General features: G+C 42.5%; 2 protein-coding genes across 3 annotated transcripts; one reads left to right on the forward strand and one right to left on the reverse strand.

Annotated features, from left to right (window-relative positions):
* Window positions 1-738: 738 nt before the first annotated feature.
* On the reverse strand, window positions 739-9,193 carry LOC130208543 (ADP-ribosylation factor 3-like). Of its 2 annotated transcripts, none has more exons than XM_056437729.1 (5): window positions 9,086-9,193; window positions 7,365-7,615; window positions 7,157-7,267; window positions 6,945-7,069; window positions 739-3,023 (listed from the first exon to the last, which is right to left on the reverse strand). In XM_056437729.1, exons 2-5 carry the CDS (start codon window positions 7,510-7,512, stop codon window positions 2,862-2,864), a joined length of 546 nt encoding a protein of 181 aa, XP_056293704.1. In that variant the 5' UTR covers window positions 7,513-7,615; window positions 9,086-9,193; the 3' UTR covers window positions 739-2,861. The 2 variants fall into 2 exon arrangements, with proteins under 2 accessions (XP_056293704.1, XP_056293705.1); XM_056437730.1 differs by lacking the exon at window positions 9,086-9,193 and adding an exon at window positions 8,938-9,042.
* Window positions 9,194-9,816: 623 nt separating this feature from the next.
* On the forward strand, window positions 9,817-15,269 carry fkbp11 (FKBP prolyl isomerase 11). The gene is made up of 6 exons (XM_056438461.1): window positions 9,817-10,166; window positions 10,279-10,341; window positions 13,882-13,969; window positions 14,107-14,140; window positions 14,300-14,370; window positions 15,019-15,269. The coding sequence occupies exons 1-6, from the start codon at window positions 10,068-10,070 to the stop codon at window positions 15,225-15,227; spliced, it is 564 nt and encodes a 187-aa protein (XP_056294436.1). The 5' UTR covers window positions 9,817-10,067; the 3' UTR covers window positions 15,228-15,269.
* Window positions 15,270-16,513: the final 1,244 nt, after the last annotated feature.

Raw genomic sequence — 16,513 nt, forward strand, 5'->3', positions numbered from 1 at the left:
CAGACCCTCATAACCCCCTCAGCTCCTCATAACCCCCTCAGACCCTCATAACCCCCTCAGCTCCTCATAACCCCCTCAGACCCTCATAACTCCCTCAGACCCTCATAACCCCCTCAGCTCCTCATAACCCCCTCAGACCCTCATAACCCCCTCATCAGCTCCTCATAACCCCCTCAGACCCTCATAACTCCCTCAGACCCTCATAACTCCCAGACCCTCATAACCCCCTCAGACCCTCATAACCCCCTCAGACCCTCATAACCCCCTCAGCTCCTCATAACCCCCTCAGACCCTCATAACTCCCTCAGACCCTCATAACTCCCAGACCCTCATAACCCCCTCAGACCCCCATAACCCCTCAGACCCTCATAACCCCTCAGACCCTCATAACCCCCTCAGACCCTCATAACTCCCTCAGACCCTCATAACTCCCTCAGCTCCTCATAACCCCCTCAGTTCCTCATAACCCCCTCAGCTCCTCATAACCCCCTCAGCTCCTCATAACCCCCTCAGCTCCTCATGCTATTGATGAAACTGTGTTGTTTCTTCTCGAGTTGGTAAAGCGGGTCAAACAGCTCCTTTGACCCACAAGGGAAACTGTTGCTAAATGCTGCTCTCTTCTGGTGGCAGCTTGTCACAACACCATTGTTCTTCACCATTTCAGTCACTTTTAAATATGGATTTAAGATGTTAATATGAAATCCATCAGTAACACTGACTCACAATTAATGAGATAGGTCATAGAGAAAATGGGTTTATTTGTAATACAGCAGTATTTAGTTTGTTGTCTCACATATACAGATGTCTCATGCATCCAGCATTGAAACATGGTCTTTACCGTTTTAAAATCTACTTGTGTAACTATAACGATACAGAGTGAATCAAGTGTGTTTTGTTCGCACTGATTATCATTGATTCACAGATAAAGTCTACATCAATGTTTCTTTACAACCCCAAAAACCAAAGAAATCTACCACAAAATATGAATCACTTAAACAAACAAAAGAGAAGACGACACTTGCCGAATCATTTTAAACTGTGGTGCGAAAACAACAGAGAACCGAACAAGCTGAGAAGAAATCAATTAAATGTCAACACTAAATATAAGGCCACAAAACCCAAATGATCAAACTCATGATTACCATACATGCTGAATATAAACAGTGCACTCATAACTTGGTGAAGTGGATTTAGAATATGTTGTACTGTCGCTGGTATATTAGTAAAAGTACCCATGTATGGCACACAAGTAGTTTTATAAAGAGAAGTTTGTGGATTCTGCTGGTATCCGTGGTGACGCAGGAACTCGTCTGCTGTTCAGAATGTGCTGATGAGTCAATTGGTCTGATTACCCTGCTTTCATTCACATAATTATCATAGCAATACAGGTATATGCTTGTCAAATAAATATTACAGTCATTTATAGATTCATCAACAATATTTACATTCAGGAACATAAAGTTGTCCTCCCCCGCCCCCGATATGCAAGTCTGGGACAAAAAACACACAAAGCGAGAGCAACCTGATGCAGCTGGAGTACTCACATGGAGGCAGACAAGAAACAGATGTGCAGGTCATGATTGTTTTGTTTTGTATCCTGCTTTCACGTTCAAAAGACCATAAAGCCGAGTATACTGAACCAAGCACATGTTGACAACTAAATGCAGAAATTGGTGGTTTGGTTAGTTTCTGCATCCGACTGTAAACAGCAGCAGAACACGATGAGGGCAGTTAGAGAGAATCCTCAAGCAGCAGCATCAACATGCATGCAGCTCCGAGGGCGGAAAGGTCTGCACCAATGCCAGAAAGGTCAACCAGGATTCATGCAGCTCAGGCGGTTGAGAATGTGTTGTGCGTTTTACAATATTTAACCCTTGTGTTGCCTTAGGGTCATTTTGACCCGAATCAATATGACACCCTCCCCCCGCCTTAGGATTAATTTGACCCCATTCAATGTTTAATGTCGGTGTTCTTTCGGTAGTCAACAAACAAACATAAAGTGCCTCACACTTAAACTTGGAAAACAATATTAATTCTAATAATTTTCTGGAGGTTTTAATTGCTGGCGTCAAATTGAACCCAAAGGGTAAAATATGTTAGTAAATATAAAGGTAACAGGAGGGTGAAACATTGAATGGGGTCAAAATGACCCAAAGGCGGGGGGAGGGTGTAATATTGATTCTGGTCAAAATGACCCTAAGGCAACACAAGGGTTAAAAAGGGAGACTTCAATGCTTGGGGTTGCCACGCAGGGAGTAAAACCCCGCCACAGATATATAAAGATTTTCAAAATGAGGCAGTCCCATTGTCTATTTCACGATTATGACTGACTGGGTCGCTTGCACAAACACATACAGTTTGTGGGCACGCTCACACACTTTGTCTGCATATCAAAATGCTTCAGCATTGCTCACACATTAAAATTGGCCAGCTGTGATTGTTCCCACACATTGGTCTGTTAGGAAAAATACACAAAAAAACAGGAAGTTCAACTGACAAAGAATACTTCTTTGTTTGGAGGACTGACAGTTGAAAGACAGACAACAACAAAAAGTCCCATTTGACTTGATGCTGACTCAGTGGAGTCACACACAACATGGTACAACACCAGAGACCAGCATACAGTACATTGCACCTAAGGACAAGAGGTGGACTGTGTGTGTGTGTGTGTGTGTGTGTGGTGTGAATGGTTATCTATGAAGTATATGAGAACTGGCTTTCAACAAGGGAACCGCAACAGACTGAAAATGAAAGCCTAAAATGTTCACCTATTGATCAGAATCATTGTACCTAACTCTCGCCCACTTTCCCAAAGCAAGTTTAAAGTTGGACGGGTTTGGCAGCTTGTTCCACCTTTCTTCTCACTTCTTGTTCTTGAGTTGATTGGCCAGCCAATCGAGACCCTCGTAGAGGCCGTCGCCGCTGGTGGCGCAGGTGGCCTGGATGTACCAGTTACGGTGACGCAGGGAGTGTAAGCCCAACTTGTCGGTGATCTCAGCAGCATTCATGGCGTTCGGTAAGTCCTGTGAAAGAGGAGAGTTGTGAAAGAGAGTGATGAGAGTTCACTGATGTAAGTGGGAAAAACCAGCGATCAGCGAGGTGTCTTTGTTTATTGTTTGTGTTAAAATATGCAATATAATATATTATACTTTTTTTAAGGAAATCTGCCAAATACATTTGCTGCTTTTATTTGTTATATGATAGTAAATTAAGCATTTTAATATTTGTTATTGTTCTTTGGACAAAAAAAACAGTTTTGTATCCTTTTGAACTCTGTGAAATTGTTGAGGGCATTTTCCACTATTTTCTATCATTTTATAGACCAACACTTAATCAATGAATCCAAAAGTAATCTGCAGATTAATTGAAAATGAAATGCTCATCTGCAGACTTAGTAATGTGCCTGCAGTGATGGAATGGAACATGGAAAGTTAAACTTTTTTGGGAACTACATTTATTTGCTTTTTGATGATAACATGTCTCCCACTCTCATGTCTGTACGGTGCAGATGAAGCTACAGCACGCTGAGCTGGCCGGGCTCTTTCCAAAGGTACAATCGTCCAACCAGCACCACTAAAGCGCACTAATTAACATATTGTATCATATTTGTTCAATATGTAGAAACACTTCCAGAGGATTGTAAGCCAGAGCATCTTTTTCATCACTCAAGAATAGTATTTTTATTTTTTATTTTATTATTTTATTAGTGTTCAGAATCTCACATACACATATTTAAATTTGTCAGATTCTTTGTATAAAGAGAAGTAAAAAAACAAAAAAATAAACACATATGGAAAGAAAGAAACAAAAACAATACCATAGTAACAAAACTATAAATAAATAAAGCAGGGAGAAATCATTTTCTATAGAGTAAAGAAATACAGTCAGGCCATTTATCTGTGATATAGTTGCACCACTTTTGCCAGTGCTAAAGAAATGTTTCCGTTCTTTGGTTAACATGAGCTGTCATCTGCTCCATTCTGTAGATCTCTGTGACAATGTCTCTCCATGATGTAATTGTAGGACCCTCTGGTAATAACCATTTTCTGGTAATAGACTTTTTACTGGCCACCAGCATTGCATTTATCAAGAGTCTGTCCCCTTTCGGCCAGCTTTGAGGTATATTTCCAAGGTACAGAATCTTAAAGTCCAAAGGGATGTCCTCGTGAAAGATGTCCTGTAAAGCATTGTGTACCGCCTTCCAAAAGTTTTTAATGATGGGACAGTCCCAGAAGATGTGGTAATGGTTTGCGCTTTGGTGTCCACACTTTCTCCAGCAAACAGGAATGTTATCGCTATAATGAGATGTCTGAGATGGTGTAATGAAGTATCTTATACAATTTTTCCAGTTAAACTCTCGCCAGCTCATTGAACTGGTACATTTCCATTGATACCCCCATATTAATGTCCATTCTTCCTCAGAAATATCTATCCCAGATTCCTTTTCCCATTTTGCTTTGATGTATGCTGTTGAATGAGTTTTAAGCTCTAGAAAGCATTTATATATGGCTGATATTGCCCCTTTATTGCAATTTGACTTGTATGCTCTTTTAAACAGTTCTATGAGACTGGAGTTTACCTCTGTTACCTTTTTAACATTTTCATTGACAAAATGCCGCAACTGTAGGTATCTAAAGAAGTCCTGTTTCTCTAAAAGATCATTTTCTTTAATCATTTCAAAACTAAACAGTTTGTTTCCCTTCATAATATTGCATAAAGCTGTTATTCCATTATCTCTCCATTTTTTGAATCTGGTGTCCATTTTATTTGGTGTGAAGTCTGAGTCATATCCACACCATTTAAGGCACAGTAGATCTCCTTCAAGTTTGTATTCTCTAATGATATTCTTCCACACTTTAAGGGTCAATTTGACCCATGGATTATCAGAACTGTTTATGTAGTGTTGCAGTTTAGAGTCAGCTATGATTGCTTGTATTGGAATGGGAAATATTTTGTCTTCAATGTCTTTCCACTGTGCATCATATGAAGGATTGCACCAGCATATTATAGCTCTTGTCTGGGCGGCATAGTAGTATTCCTTGAGGGATGGCAGACCCCATCCTCCCTTCTCCTTTACTAACTGCAGTGTTTTAAGGCGAACCCTTGGTCTCTTGCCTTGCCACACGTATCTCAACAACATGTTGTCCCATTCATTAAGCTGGACCTGAGAAACTTCTATTGGTAGGGTTTGAAATAGATATAACAATCTGGGTAATATGTTCATTTTAATAGATTGTATTCTTGAGCTGAAACTAAAGAAAGGTACGAGGTTCCATCTTGTGATATCTTCTTTGATTTTTTTGTTTATAGGTGAGTAGTTATATTCTGATAGTTTTGACAGATATTTTGGAATAGTTATGCCGAGGTACTTAAGGGATTTTGCTTGCCATGACCATGGGTATTTGCTTTCCATTTCTGATGTTGGATTATAGTTATACGGTAGCACTTGAGTTTTACCCACATTAACCTTATATCCTGATAATTGCCCATATGTCTCAAGTGCCAGCATCAGCTGGGGCAAAGAGTGCGTTGGCTGGCTAAGATAAACTAGTACATCATCTGCGTAGCAAGCTAGCTTATGCTCTCTTTCTGCCAGTTGAATGCCTCTTATTTCTCTATTTTGTCTTAAATATTGGGCTAGTGGTTCAAGGAAAAGTGCAAATAATATTGGTGACCATGCACAGCCCTGTCTTGTACCCCTTTCCAGGGTAAACCTATTTGATAAATAACCATTGACCTTGACCCTTGCAGTAGGAGTATTGTATAATGATTGTACGGTTTTAATAATCCTGGCATGGAAACCAAATCTATGAAGAGTTGTTACGTCCCGTAACTGAGACGGCCCTCTTTCAGGAAGAGGGTGGAGCTATCTCTCTCAGTTCTGGTACGCCTGGAGTACCACCACCTGAGAGGGATCACCTAATCAGCGGGCGAGGCTTATATACACCCTGACTAAGTGTCTCTCTCTCTCCACCTCTGAGCTGTGACCGTTCCGTGGTATGGTGCCGAAGTGTTGGCCACCATTTGTATTTTCGGGTCCAGCTTGTAGGGGTTCTCTGCCATTTTTGTTGTGTCAGTTTTCTCCTGTTTTGTGGTCAGACAGGGAGCTTAGTATTGTTTTTCCTTTCTTCGATGGTAGGTCAGTGGGATCTTTTGTTTGTTGTGTTGGCCTTGGAGACCCTGACGCCTATGTTTCCTTTTGCTTTGCTTCTGTGTTATTCTGCCCTTCGTTAAACCTTAACTGTCTGAAATAAATCTTCCTTATTTTGTTCAAGTATTTAACTTTATTATTTGCCTCCTTTGTTTCCCCCTTAGCTGTATCCCTTTTTTGTATGTTGCGGCCTGTGCATCCCTAGTTAACCGAGAGGCCGTAACAAGAGTTCTGTAAAGAAAATCCCAATTGACGGAGTCAAAAGCCTTCTCAGCATCTATACTAATTACCATTGCTTCCAATTTGTTTTTTGCCTTATGATTAATAATATGTCACGTCCTTCGTATATTGTCTTGTGTTTGACGTTGGTGTATGAAACCTGTCTGATCGTTGTGGATCAATTTAGTCATAAACTTTTCAAGTCTTCTGGCCATAATAGAAGTGAACATCTTATAATCTATATTTAAAACAGATATTGGTCTGTAAGACGCACACTCCGTTTTATCCTTGCCTTCCTTTGGAATGGCAGAAATAATGGCCTCCTTCCAACTAGGAGGTGTTTGAGCCTTTTCCAGGACCCAGTTTAGTGTAGGAAGTATGATAGGAATCAAGTCATTTTTAAACTCCTTGTACCACTCAGCTGTAAAAAGAATAGTATTTCTAAAGTTACTATTGTCTTTAAGTTTAGATCACAAATAAAAGTGGGTGCTCCACTACAACCCTGTTGTGTATTAATGCATATATACTGTGTATAATATGTGTTTATACATGCAGAACAGTTGTGGTTTCTTGCCTGTTTGTTGGCAAAAATAAGAAGGACCGCATCTCTCAGTTCGTCCTCAGCCAGCATCCTCATCAGCTCCTCTCGGGCTTCGTTCACTCGCTCTCTGTCATTACTGTCCACCACAAAGATTAGACCTGAAACAGCAGGTGAAAAAAAATACATTATTTTCTAGAGAAGAATGGGAAATTTGCCTCAGTTACCCTTTGATTAGCATTTCTCACCCTGTGTGTTCTGAAAGTAGTGTCTCCAGAGGGGGCGAATCTTGTCCTGCCCACCCACGTCCCACACAGTGAAGCTGATGTTTTTGTACTCCACCGTCTCCACATTAAACCCTACAAAATAAGAGCAGGGTCACACTAAATATCAAACAAACATGGTGGTTCACTCAGTAGTGTGCAGGGCCATATGTTATTTTGACTGTGCAACTACCAATGGTTGGGATGGTTGTGACTATTTCCCCCAGTTTGAGCTTGTAGAGGATTGTTGTTTTTCCAGCAGCATCGAGCCCCACCATCAAGATCCTCATCTCCTTCTTGCCTATGAGGCTCTTCATTAAATTCGCCAACATGTTCCCCATGATTCAGATGAAGTTCTTCAACAGTAGTGTGGCTACAATTGTGATTACAGATGCCTTTCTGCAACGATAGACTTGTCCAGCGGAGATTGATTATGAAGGAGGGCTGAAAGGGAACAGATTTAAAATTTAGTGATACATTTATGTGTATCGCTATATTGCAAGATAAAACAAATCCAATGAAGGATGCTGTTCTAAAACCCAAACATATTGGAATAAAGAGAGGATCATTATAAGCTAACCTGTCTGCATACACCTTGGTTGAATTAAAACCGAGGAAATGGTCCAGCTCACCTTTCCCTTTTCTGAAAAGAATGCACGATGCCAGAAAGTCCCACTTCTACATGCATTATATATCCAAGACAGGTGCAAGCTATGCTCATTGCCCACAGTCATTATCACAGAGAGGGCGAAGGAGATGCACGTCAGTGCCATGACTCCAGGCTGCAGGACAATCTGTTCAGCCGCTTCTAGCTGATTTTTTTCGGCTGCTTCAAATGTTATCCTGCAACAAAGCCAACCCCTCGGAGCACATGCAAAATGTCCTACATTACGAGAGCTGGCTTGAACCCATTTATTCTCAACTCCAACCCCAAAGCCACCTGGACTAAAACCGTAACATATTTTCACGAGTTTGCAGTCTAGTTGTATATTCTGAATATTTAGAGGTAAAAAAATATTTTGCAGGTATAGTTGTCAACAGAACATAAAAGGTCCACTCAGTTGATATTTGAACAAACTGAAGATAGAGGATAAAATACATAAACGGTCGTCAATGCTCGTCATGAGGTGTGAGCTAGCTGTTCATGGTGCTGAAGATGATCGCCACACATGTCACTGCCTGAAGCTCAGATGGGTGTAGGGCACCAAGTCCTGAGGGGGCACCACAAAATAGGCAACTAAAAATCCTCATAGTTATAATAATTATAATGCCGATATTATTTCAGTCTACACATATTAGCCCCCCCCCCCGTCAACAACGCTCGCCGTGGGTCTTTCCTATCTCGCATCATGAAGAAGTTATGCTTGGGGCACCAACATGGCTAGCGGCAGCACTGTGTGTACAGGTTTAAATATGAGCTGGTAAAGTGGTGGTTTGTGTGGGAGCAGGGCCATAATATGCCGGCCGCCTGATCACCTTAACTCAAGTCACGTTAACCTGTAGCCATGGTTGCTACGGTAACATTACCGTAACGGCTATACCACCGTTAGTATTAGCCGTTAACGTTCCATCGGCCTCGCACATATCTCCACGCTTTAGCCAAAAATGGCCTCTCCATTCCAGCTAACGTTACCATGCGAAATAGTTTCTGGGAGATTCAGTATGTTGTAAACTACTTTATGGGTCTCATTGAGCTTTAACGAGACGCCACAGTAGCTATCGTATCCTCCGTTCCGATCCACCCCATGCATCCATCCGCTCATCACCTCAGCGGGCATCCTGCTGGCAGAGAGCTTCAGCCCGGTGGCTAAACAACCGGCACAAGTCGGCCATCAAACACACCATTGTGTAATCGCCCGCTGGGACCAGCGTGTATAGTCTCAGGTTGGTGCAGGTGCCATTATCGTCACTTACCTTAGCCGAGTTGTCCTCTAATGAACTACTGACTGGATTTTCCCTTGCGGGGACAACTCAGCAGCAAACGCGATCTCGCGAGATTTGAAGCAAAAGTCGTTTTGATATGACTGACAACTAGGCTTGTGGGCTTTTTACCTATTCTAAATTATGTGGCACATTTCTATCTGTTTAAGAACATTTTCACCTCAATCCTGCTTTGCCTTCGCCATGCTATTGCGGCTTTCAAATCGGCTCATTTGGGAAAAGGTGATGTAATGCACTGCCATGCACCAATCAGTTTAGCCACGTTTAAAAGTTGTGGGGCTGTTTGCTTTTTCTGCCATGACCAATGGCATTCAAAGATGATAAAAGCACACCCAAAAACAGATAACTTTTTCAGTGATACATTTTTGACAAGTGTGTTGTAATAGTGTGTTTTCCCCCGAACTTTTATGTATCCCTAAATGTTGAGAGTGAGACATTATTCAAAAAAATATTCCCATCACTTATTTAGCATCACCAACATTAGCACAATGCTAACGCTGCCTGCTAACTATCACCTCCCTCACTGGGTCCAGAGGGCGAGTGGGGGACCAGCAGCAACGTGGCGTCTGTCCTGCAGGGATTCCCCGGGGATGTGTGCTCCTGACAGTCTGAGGAGCACCGCCGACTAGACGCTGCACAACAACACCACCCCCCCCCTCTCCCTCTCTCTCTCTCTCTCTCGCTCTCGCTCTCTCTCTCTCTCTCTCTTTCACGGCTTCCGCTCCTCACCCCCCGCAGCCTGATGGGAAGCTGGCGGAATGTTTTGAGGCGGGCTCTTCAGGGAGACTCAGGTGTTGGGGACAACGTCGACGGGTCGCCAGTCCTTATCGCTAGAGCGTAATAACACATTAGCATTCATAGACGCTGAGCCATTTTGGACACAGGGGCTAGCGCGTTTGTAGAAGAAGCCGGACACGGAAGTTGTTGGACGGCAGCTTTTTTCCAGAAGTTTAGGATGAAAATCTACGTTTTCCTGCTGCTGCTCGCAGCTTTCACCTGTGGACTCGCACAGGGAGAAGACAGTGAACCCGAGGAGCTGCAGGTGGAGACTCTGGTGAGTGGGATGTGTGTTACACAGTCATAGGCCTACTGCAGTAACATAGCAGATCTTAACACAATGACCAGATCGATGCAGCAGCGTTAACAGTTAACTCTTCTGACCTAAGGTGAAACCCGAAACTTGCTCTGTACTTTCCACGACGGGAGACACGCTGCAAATCCACTACACGGTAAGTCGGAGACTCATTCTTTGAAACCAATCCAACAATCTAGTCCGCAGCATGCTGGCTACATTGTGTCCTAATATGTAGGAAACCGGCCATTTGCTGACTAAAGCAGTTGTTGTCTATGTGGCACCGTCTGCATGACCCATGTGGACTCGTACCGATATGTTTGTGCATTTCGGAACAACACGCAGATCAGATCAGGCAGAAGCTGTTCTAACATTATTTCTGATTAAACATATTATGGGTTGTTATTTATTGCCCCCCAGGTTGTTTTATTAGGCTTTATCTCGTTGGCTTCATCTCGCGTCTGTGATGGGTCGATGCAACACGTCAGCAATAAACCCAAACCGCGTACTCGATCCATGCAACGCAGAGTCGCCCACTAGAGGATCGTGCTTTTCACTCCACATGCGTGTTGATCATTAGGAAGTTTAAAAAGCTCACAGATGTATATTAGTTGAAGCTGCATGGCACAGCAACACAATGTTTAATTTAAATGATATAACAGCTGTTAGCCAATGTGTTGTTCAACTACAGGATTTCAAATGGGATATTTACAGAAAACTAAATCAAGAAAAATGATGCTTTGTTTCTCAATTAGAATTGTTATACATGAGAGGAAAGCACTGGGCTGATACGCAGCATACAGTATGAACAAATGAACACAAATAGTGCCAGTATGCCATAGGTGTCGATCCCTGTTTAACATTGAAAATAACTCGATATAAAATATGCATAGGCTATTAGAATAAATGTTTACACATTGTACTTTAAATAATACATTAAAAGGTACAATTAAAATATCACATTTATAACACAACAGAATCAAATTACAAACAATCTCAAATTGAATATATCCTAGAATCATGTGAGTAGGGAAAAGGTGAACTGATAAAAGCATGTGACTTTTAAGATAGTGTGTTGTATGCGACAGATGTGTAATTCGTCAAGATCCAGGACAATTCTCATGAGGGTTGTGGGGCGCTGGAGCCGATCCCAGCTGACATTGGGCGAAGGCAGGGTTCACCCTGGACAGGTCGCCAGTCCATCCTATATACAAATTACAATTTAAAATACAGAAATAGTTGTTCATTTTCCTATAGTCCATAATTTTTCTTTCTTATCCTTTTTTTTTTTTTTACAATTTGGAAAATAGGCTTATTTTATATGAAAGCACATGTACCAACATGTCTAACTGTTCCTTGGATAGTTTCAAGTTTCAAGTTTCAAGTTTTTATTGTCACATCCCCTTTTATACAAGTATAATCGGTTTGTGAAATTCTTATGTGCAAAACACCCGACAGCAGTAGCAGACTAAAAAAAGAATAAGAATGAGAATAAACTATACAATATCCACACAAAAAAAGAAGAAAGTATTAACAATATATGTATATAAAACAATGTAATAGAATATACATCATGACAATATATATATATAAAACAATGTAATAAAATATACACTTTTTTGAGACAATATATATATATATGTATATACATACAATATATATATACAATATATATATATATAAAACAATGTAATAAAATATACACCATGGCCATAGATATTCACAGAATATGTTCTGGTGTATGGTGTTAATGAGGGTCTCAGTCCTTGTTCAGCAGCCTGATGGCCTGACTGAAGAAGCTGTCCCTCAGTCTGTTTGTGCGGCACTTGATACTGCGGTATCGCCTGCCTGACGGTAGAAGGGTGAACAGTTTGTGGCGTGGGTGGTTATTGTCTTTCATCATCCGTTTGGCCCTGGCCACGCACCGCTTGGTGTATATGTCCAGGATGGAGGGAAGCTCACCTCCAACGATGTACTGTGCCGACCGCACCACCCTCTGTAGTGCCCTACGCTCCAGGGCGGTGCAGTTCCCGTACCAGACGGTGATGCAACCTGTCAGAACACTCTCGATGGTACTGGTGTAGAATGTTCTGAGGATGCGGGCGGCCATGTTGAATTTCCTCAGTCGCCTAAGGAAATACAGGCGTTGTTGGGCCCTTTTCACCACGTGAGTGGTGTGCGTGGTCCATGTGAGGTCCTCGGAGATGTGCACGCCGAGGAACTTGAAGCTGCTGACGCTCTCTACTGCAACTCCGTCTATGGAGATGGGGGTGTGCTCTCCTCTCCGCTTCCTGTAGTCCACGATCAGCTCCTTGGTCTTCTTGACGTTGAGGACGAGGCTGTTCTCCTGGCACCACTGTACCAGTGATCCAACCTCCTCCCTATAGGCTGTCTCGTCGTCGTCGGTGATCAGCCCCAACACTGTTGTGTCGTCAGCAAACTTGATGATGACGTTGGAGCTGTGCATGGCCGTGCAGTCGTGGGTGTACAGGAGAGGGCTCAACACGCATCCCTGAGGGGCTCCCGTGTTGAGGGTCAGCGGCTCTGAGGTGGTACTGCCCATCCTCACCACCTGGCGGCGGCCCGACAGGAAGTCCAGTATCCAGCTGCACATGGTAGAGTGCAGGCCTAGACCTCTGAGCTTGGTGTCGAGCTTGGCGGGAACAATAGTGTTGAACGCTGAGCTGTAGTCCACAACCAGCATTCGCACACAACAGTTCCTCCTCCAGGTGGGAAAGGGCGGTGAAGTGCCATGGCAATGCGTCGTCGGTGGATCTGTTCTGACGAGATGCAAACTGCCCTGGGTTCAGCGTGGCAGGCAACATGGAACAAATGAAGTCCTTGACCAACCTCTCAAGCATTTACTGACAATCGAGGTGAGGGCTACGGGTCTCCAGTCATTCAGGCAGGTTACCTTGGGGTGTTTGGGGACAGGCACAATGGTGGACATCTTGAAGCTCTCAGGAACAACAGCCTGGGACAGGGAGAGGTTGAAGATGTCTGCGAAGACTCCTGCCAACTGGTCTGCACATGCTCTGAGGGCGCGCCCGGGATGTGGTCGGGACCTGCCGCCTTCCGGATGTCCACCCGCTTGAAGGCTCTGCGCACGACAGCCTCTGAGATGATCAGCAGGCTGGTCTCCTCGGGCGGCGCTGCCTTGGCGGGCTGCCGCTCACGCCGAACCGAGCAAAGAATGTATTTAGCTCGCCTGGGAGGGAGGTAGAGGAGTTCTCTTCACCGCTGGTTCTCCTCTGAAGTCCGTGATTGTCTGTAGCCCTTCCACACACCTCTCACGTCATGGCTCTTCAGCTTTTCCTCCACCTTGTCCCTGAACTCCCGCTGGCAGAGCCGATGGTCTTACGGAGGTCGAGCGGCTCTTTGTATTCCGCCATATTCCCGAGTCAAAGGCGGTGTTACGCGTGCGGAGTGCAGCGCGAACATCGCCATTTATCCACGGTTTCTGGTTGGGATAAATCCGAACCGACTTGGTAGGAACAACGTCATCTATGCATTTCTTGATGAACCCGGTGACTGAGGACGCGTACTCACTGACGTTGTTGTCCGACGCGACCCTGAACATGAACTATGAGTGTATTATGTATTAATAAAAAGTGGTAGGTCAAGCTATACAATCTCTCTCAGTATCTTCCATTCATGTCACCATCTCATGCTTCACTTTGTATGTTTCACTGATCAGGGTAAACTGATCGATGGAAAGGTGATCGACTCATCGCTATCCCTGGATCCTCTTGTGGTCGAGCTGGGGAAGAGGACGGTTATTCCCGGTAAATTAACAGTAAATCCTTATGTGTTGCTCAATCAGAAACACTTTAAATTCCTTACAAGTGCAGCCAGGCTGTGTGTCGGATGAGGAATGTCCTTGCTTTGCTCATTGACTTTCTCCGTGTGACTTTCTTATCAGGTCTGGAACAAAGCTTGGTTGGCGTGTGTGTAGGGTAAGTGAAAAGTAAAAGTCCACTGGGAAGAAAGAGCATATCAATATATTGTCTTTTCAATAGCGGCATACTGTCATAAACCAATTAAACAACTATTATTTTGGAGTGTAATCTGAGAAATACTTCCTCTTTGTCCTTTTTTGTATTTCTATCATTCAGGCAAAAAATCAAAGCTACTATCCCACCACACCTTGCATATGGAAAAAAAGGTTACCCTCCTACGATTCCAGGTACTGAACTAAATCTTACACATAAATCTAATTGGTGTTGAATGCAGTGAACTCTGTTTCCACATTGCAGTATCTATTTGTCCCATTTCTGTACATACCGAAGATCAGTGTTTGCACTTTACTGTGTAACTCCACACAACTATGATCACAGACTTCAGCACAATATCACCAAACACTTCTTTAAGCATACGGCTGCTGTCTAAAGCATTCTTCTTGTCAAAAAAAGAAATGAAAAGACCAAAACAAACAATGTGATAGTCTGTATAGAGTTTAGATTAGTCTGTAATTTTATAAAACAGCATGAAACAACATTTTAGCAAATACTTGCTTGAGTAAAGAGTGCATTGGTTGGGGACTATTTTCAGCTGCGTATTGATATACACACTAGTGAGTATACAAGGCAGGATGCTGCATGTGTCAATGGTTCAAATAAACTACAGTGCCCCTGTTTTTCATAATCAAGGAATGATTGTTTTTGTTGACAACTAGGCAACTCTAAGTTCGTTTTCCTTTGTTGATATCTCTTTTTTTGTATTTTTTTTCCTCATTTACTTTATGGACATGATGTACACTAGATGGGTGAACAATTAATGGAGAATCCCGATCAACAGCTGATGTGACAAATCATTTACCATGAACTTGTTCTAGGTGATGCTACCCTTGAGTTTGAGGTGGAGGTGGTTTCTCTGACACAGCAGACGTCATGGCAGAAAATGGTCAACGACGTGTGCCCCCTCGTGTGTTTGGCTCTGGTGCCCACTCTGCTCGGCTTGGTGGGACTTTACCTCTACAAAAAAGCCAACGCTGAGAAGCCAAGCAAAAAGAAGGCAAAAGACAAGAAGAGCAAGAAGAAATAAGAACACGGCACATAATTATTTAAATAAAATTGTAAAATTATATTTGCGGTTTTTCATGTTTATTTAATATAAATGCAGGCGTTTACAATATGTGTATTAACGTTTGCAATTTGAATCAATGTGTTTAGAAAATACAGTTATGGTTTAAGTTCACATTGTGTAAATCCTGGATCAATTATAGTGGGCTGAAACTTCTCAGTACAGAATCAGAACCTTTTATTGCCACGTATGTTTTCACATACAAGGAATTTTTTCATGGCGGGTAGTGCAACATTGGACAATAACATTAAACAATCAACATAGTGCAAGATTTCCCCTCATTCAACCATTCACACCGCAGGCAAGGATGGCATTTCCACATGCAGACCGGAGGAACTGGGGATGAAAAACATTTATTTATTGGGAATGTATTAAATAGCAGGCTATGCACAGTCCTGTTTCTTTATAACCAGGTAAATGGCAGAGCATTGTTGAGTAAAAGCTTTAAAAAGAAACCTAATTACCAGAAAAGGTGACATTCAACTCTATTTTATTGGAGAACTTGGGGGCGCACACTTTAAAATGAACTGAATAAATAAGCTGAATAGTAACTGACTGAAAAATAACGTCTACTTATTTGCAGCTTTACCTTTTGTGTGTTGGTCTCTCCAGCACTGTCGCTGGAACAAGGCGACTCAAAAGCAATTTAATGATGTCTCGTGGCTTTATTGCAACTCCACAGAGTCTTTTGCACCTGATGCAACAGGTGATAAAGCTTGACCCACGTCTGGATTCACTGCATATATTGAAGGTTCAGCCAAAGGAAAGAGGGAGGTATCAGAGACTCTTAACATGGCATGCAAAAAAAGCTGTTTGTCTATAAACATCAAGAGTGCTCATTAACTTTTCTGTCCATTTTGTAGAGATGTTTGAAGTTACATCCTCCAAATAAAATGTCTGATGTAGTGCCATCGAGTATTTGTAGTTTGTAGTTAAAGATACAGGAAACAACACACACATTATTCTCTCAGAGAAACAACACAGCGCCATCCCACCGTTTGACCTGGAGCTGAACTGTAACTCTTTTTGTTAATACAAGAGCTGTCAAATCCAAAATATATTTAAAGGACTATAGGTGAACATATTTGCTACAGGTCACACAGGTATTGAAAAGACACCATTGAATTTTAGCTTTTTTTCTTCCTTCTAGGTTGCCTTTGATTCCCTTAGTATGACAATACATCTTAAAACGTGATTAGTTAGGTTATCCAAAGCAGTGAAGATTATGTATTTAAATTTGTCCTCAA

This window comes from Pseudoliparis swirei, chromosome 18 (assembly GCF_029220125.1).
Source record: "Pseudoliparis swirei isolate HS2019 ecotype Mariana Trench chromosome 18, NWPU_hadal_v1, whole genome shotgun sequence".
In the NCBI taxonomy this organism is placed as follows: Eukaryota; Metazoa; Chordata; class Actinopteri; order Perciformes; family Liparidae; genus Pseudoliparis; species Pseudoliparis swirei.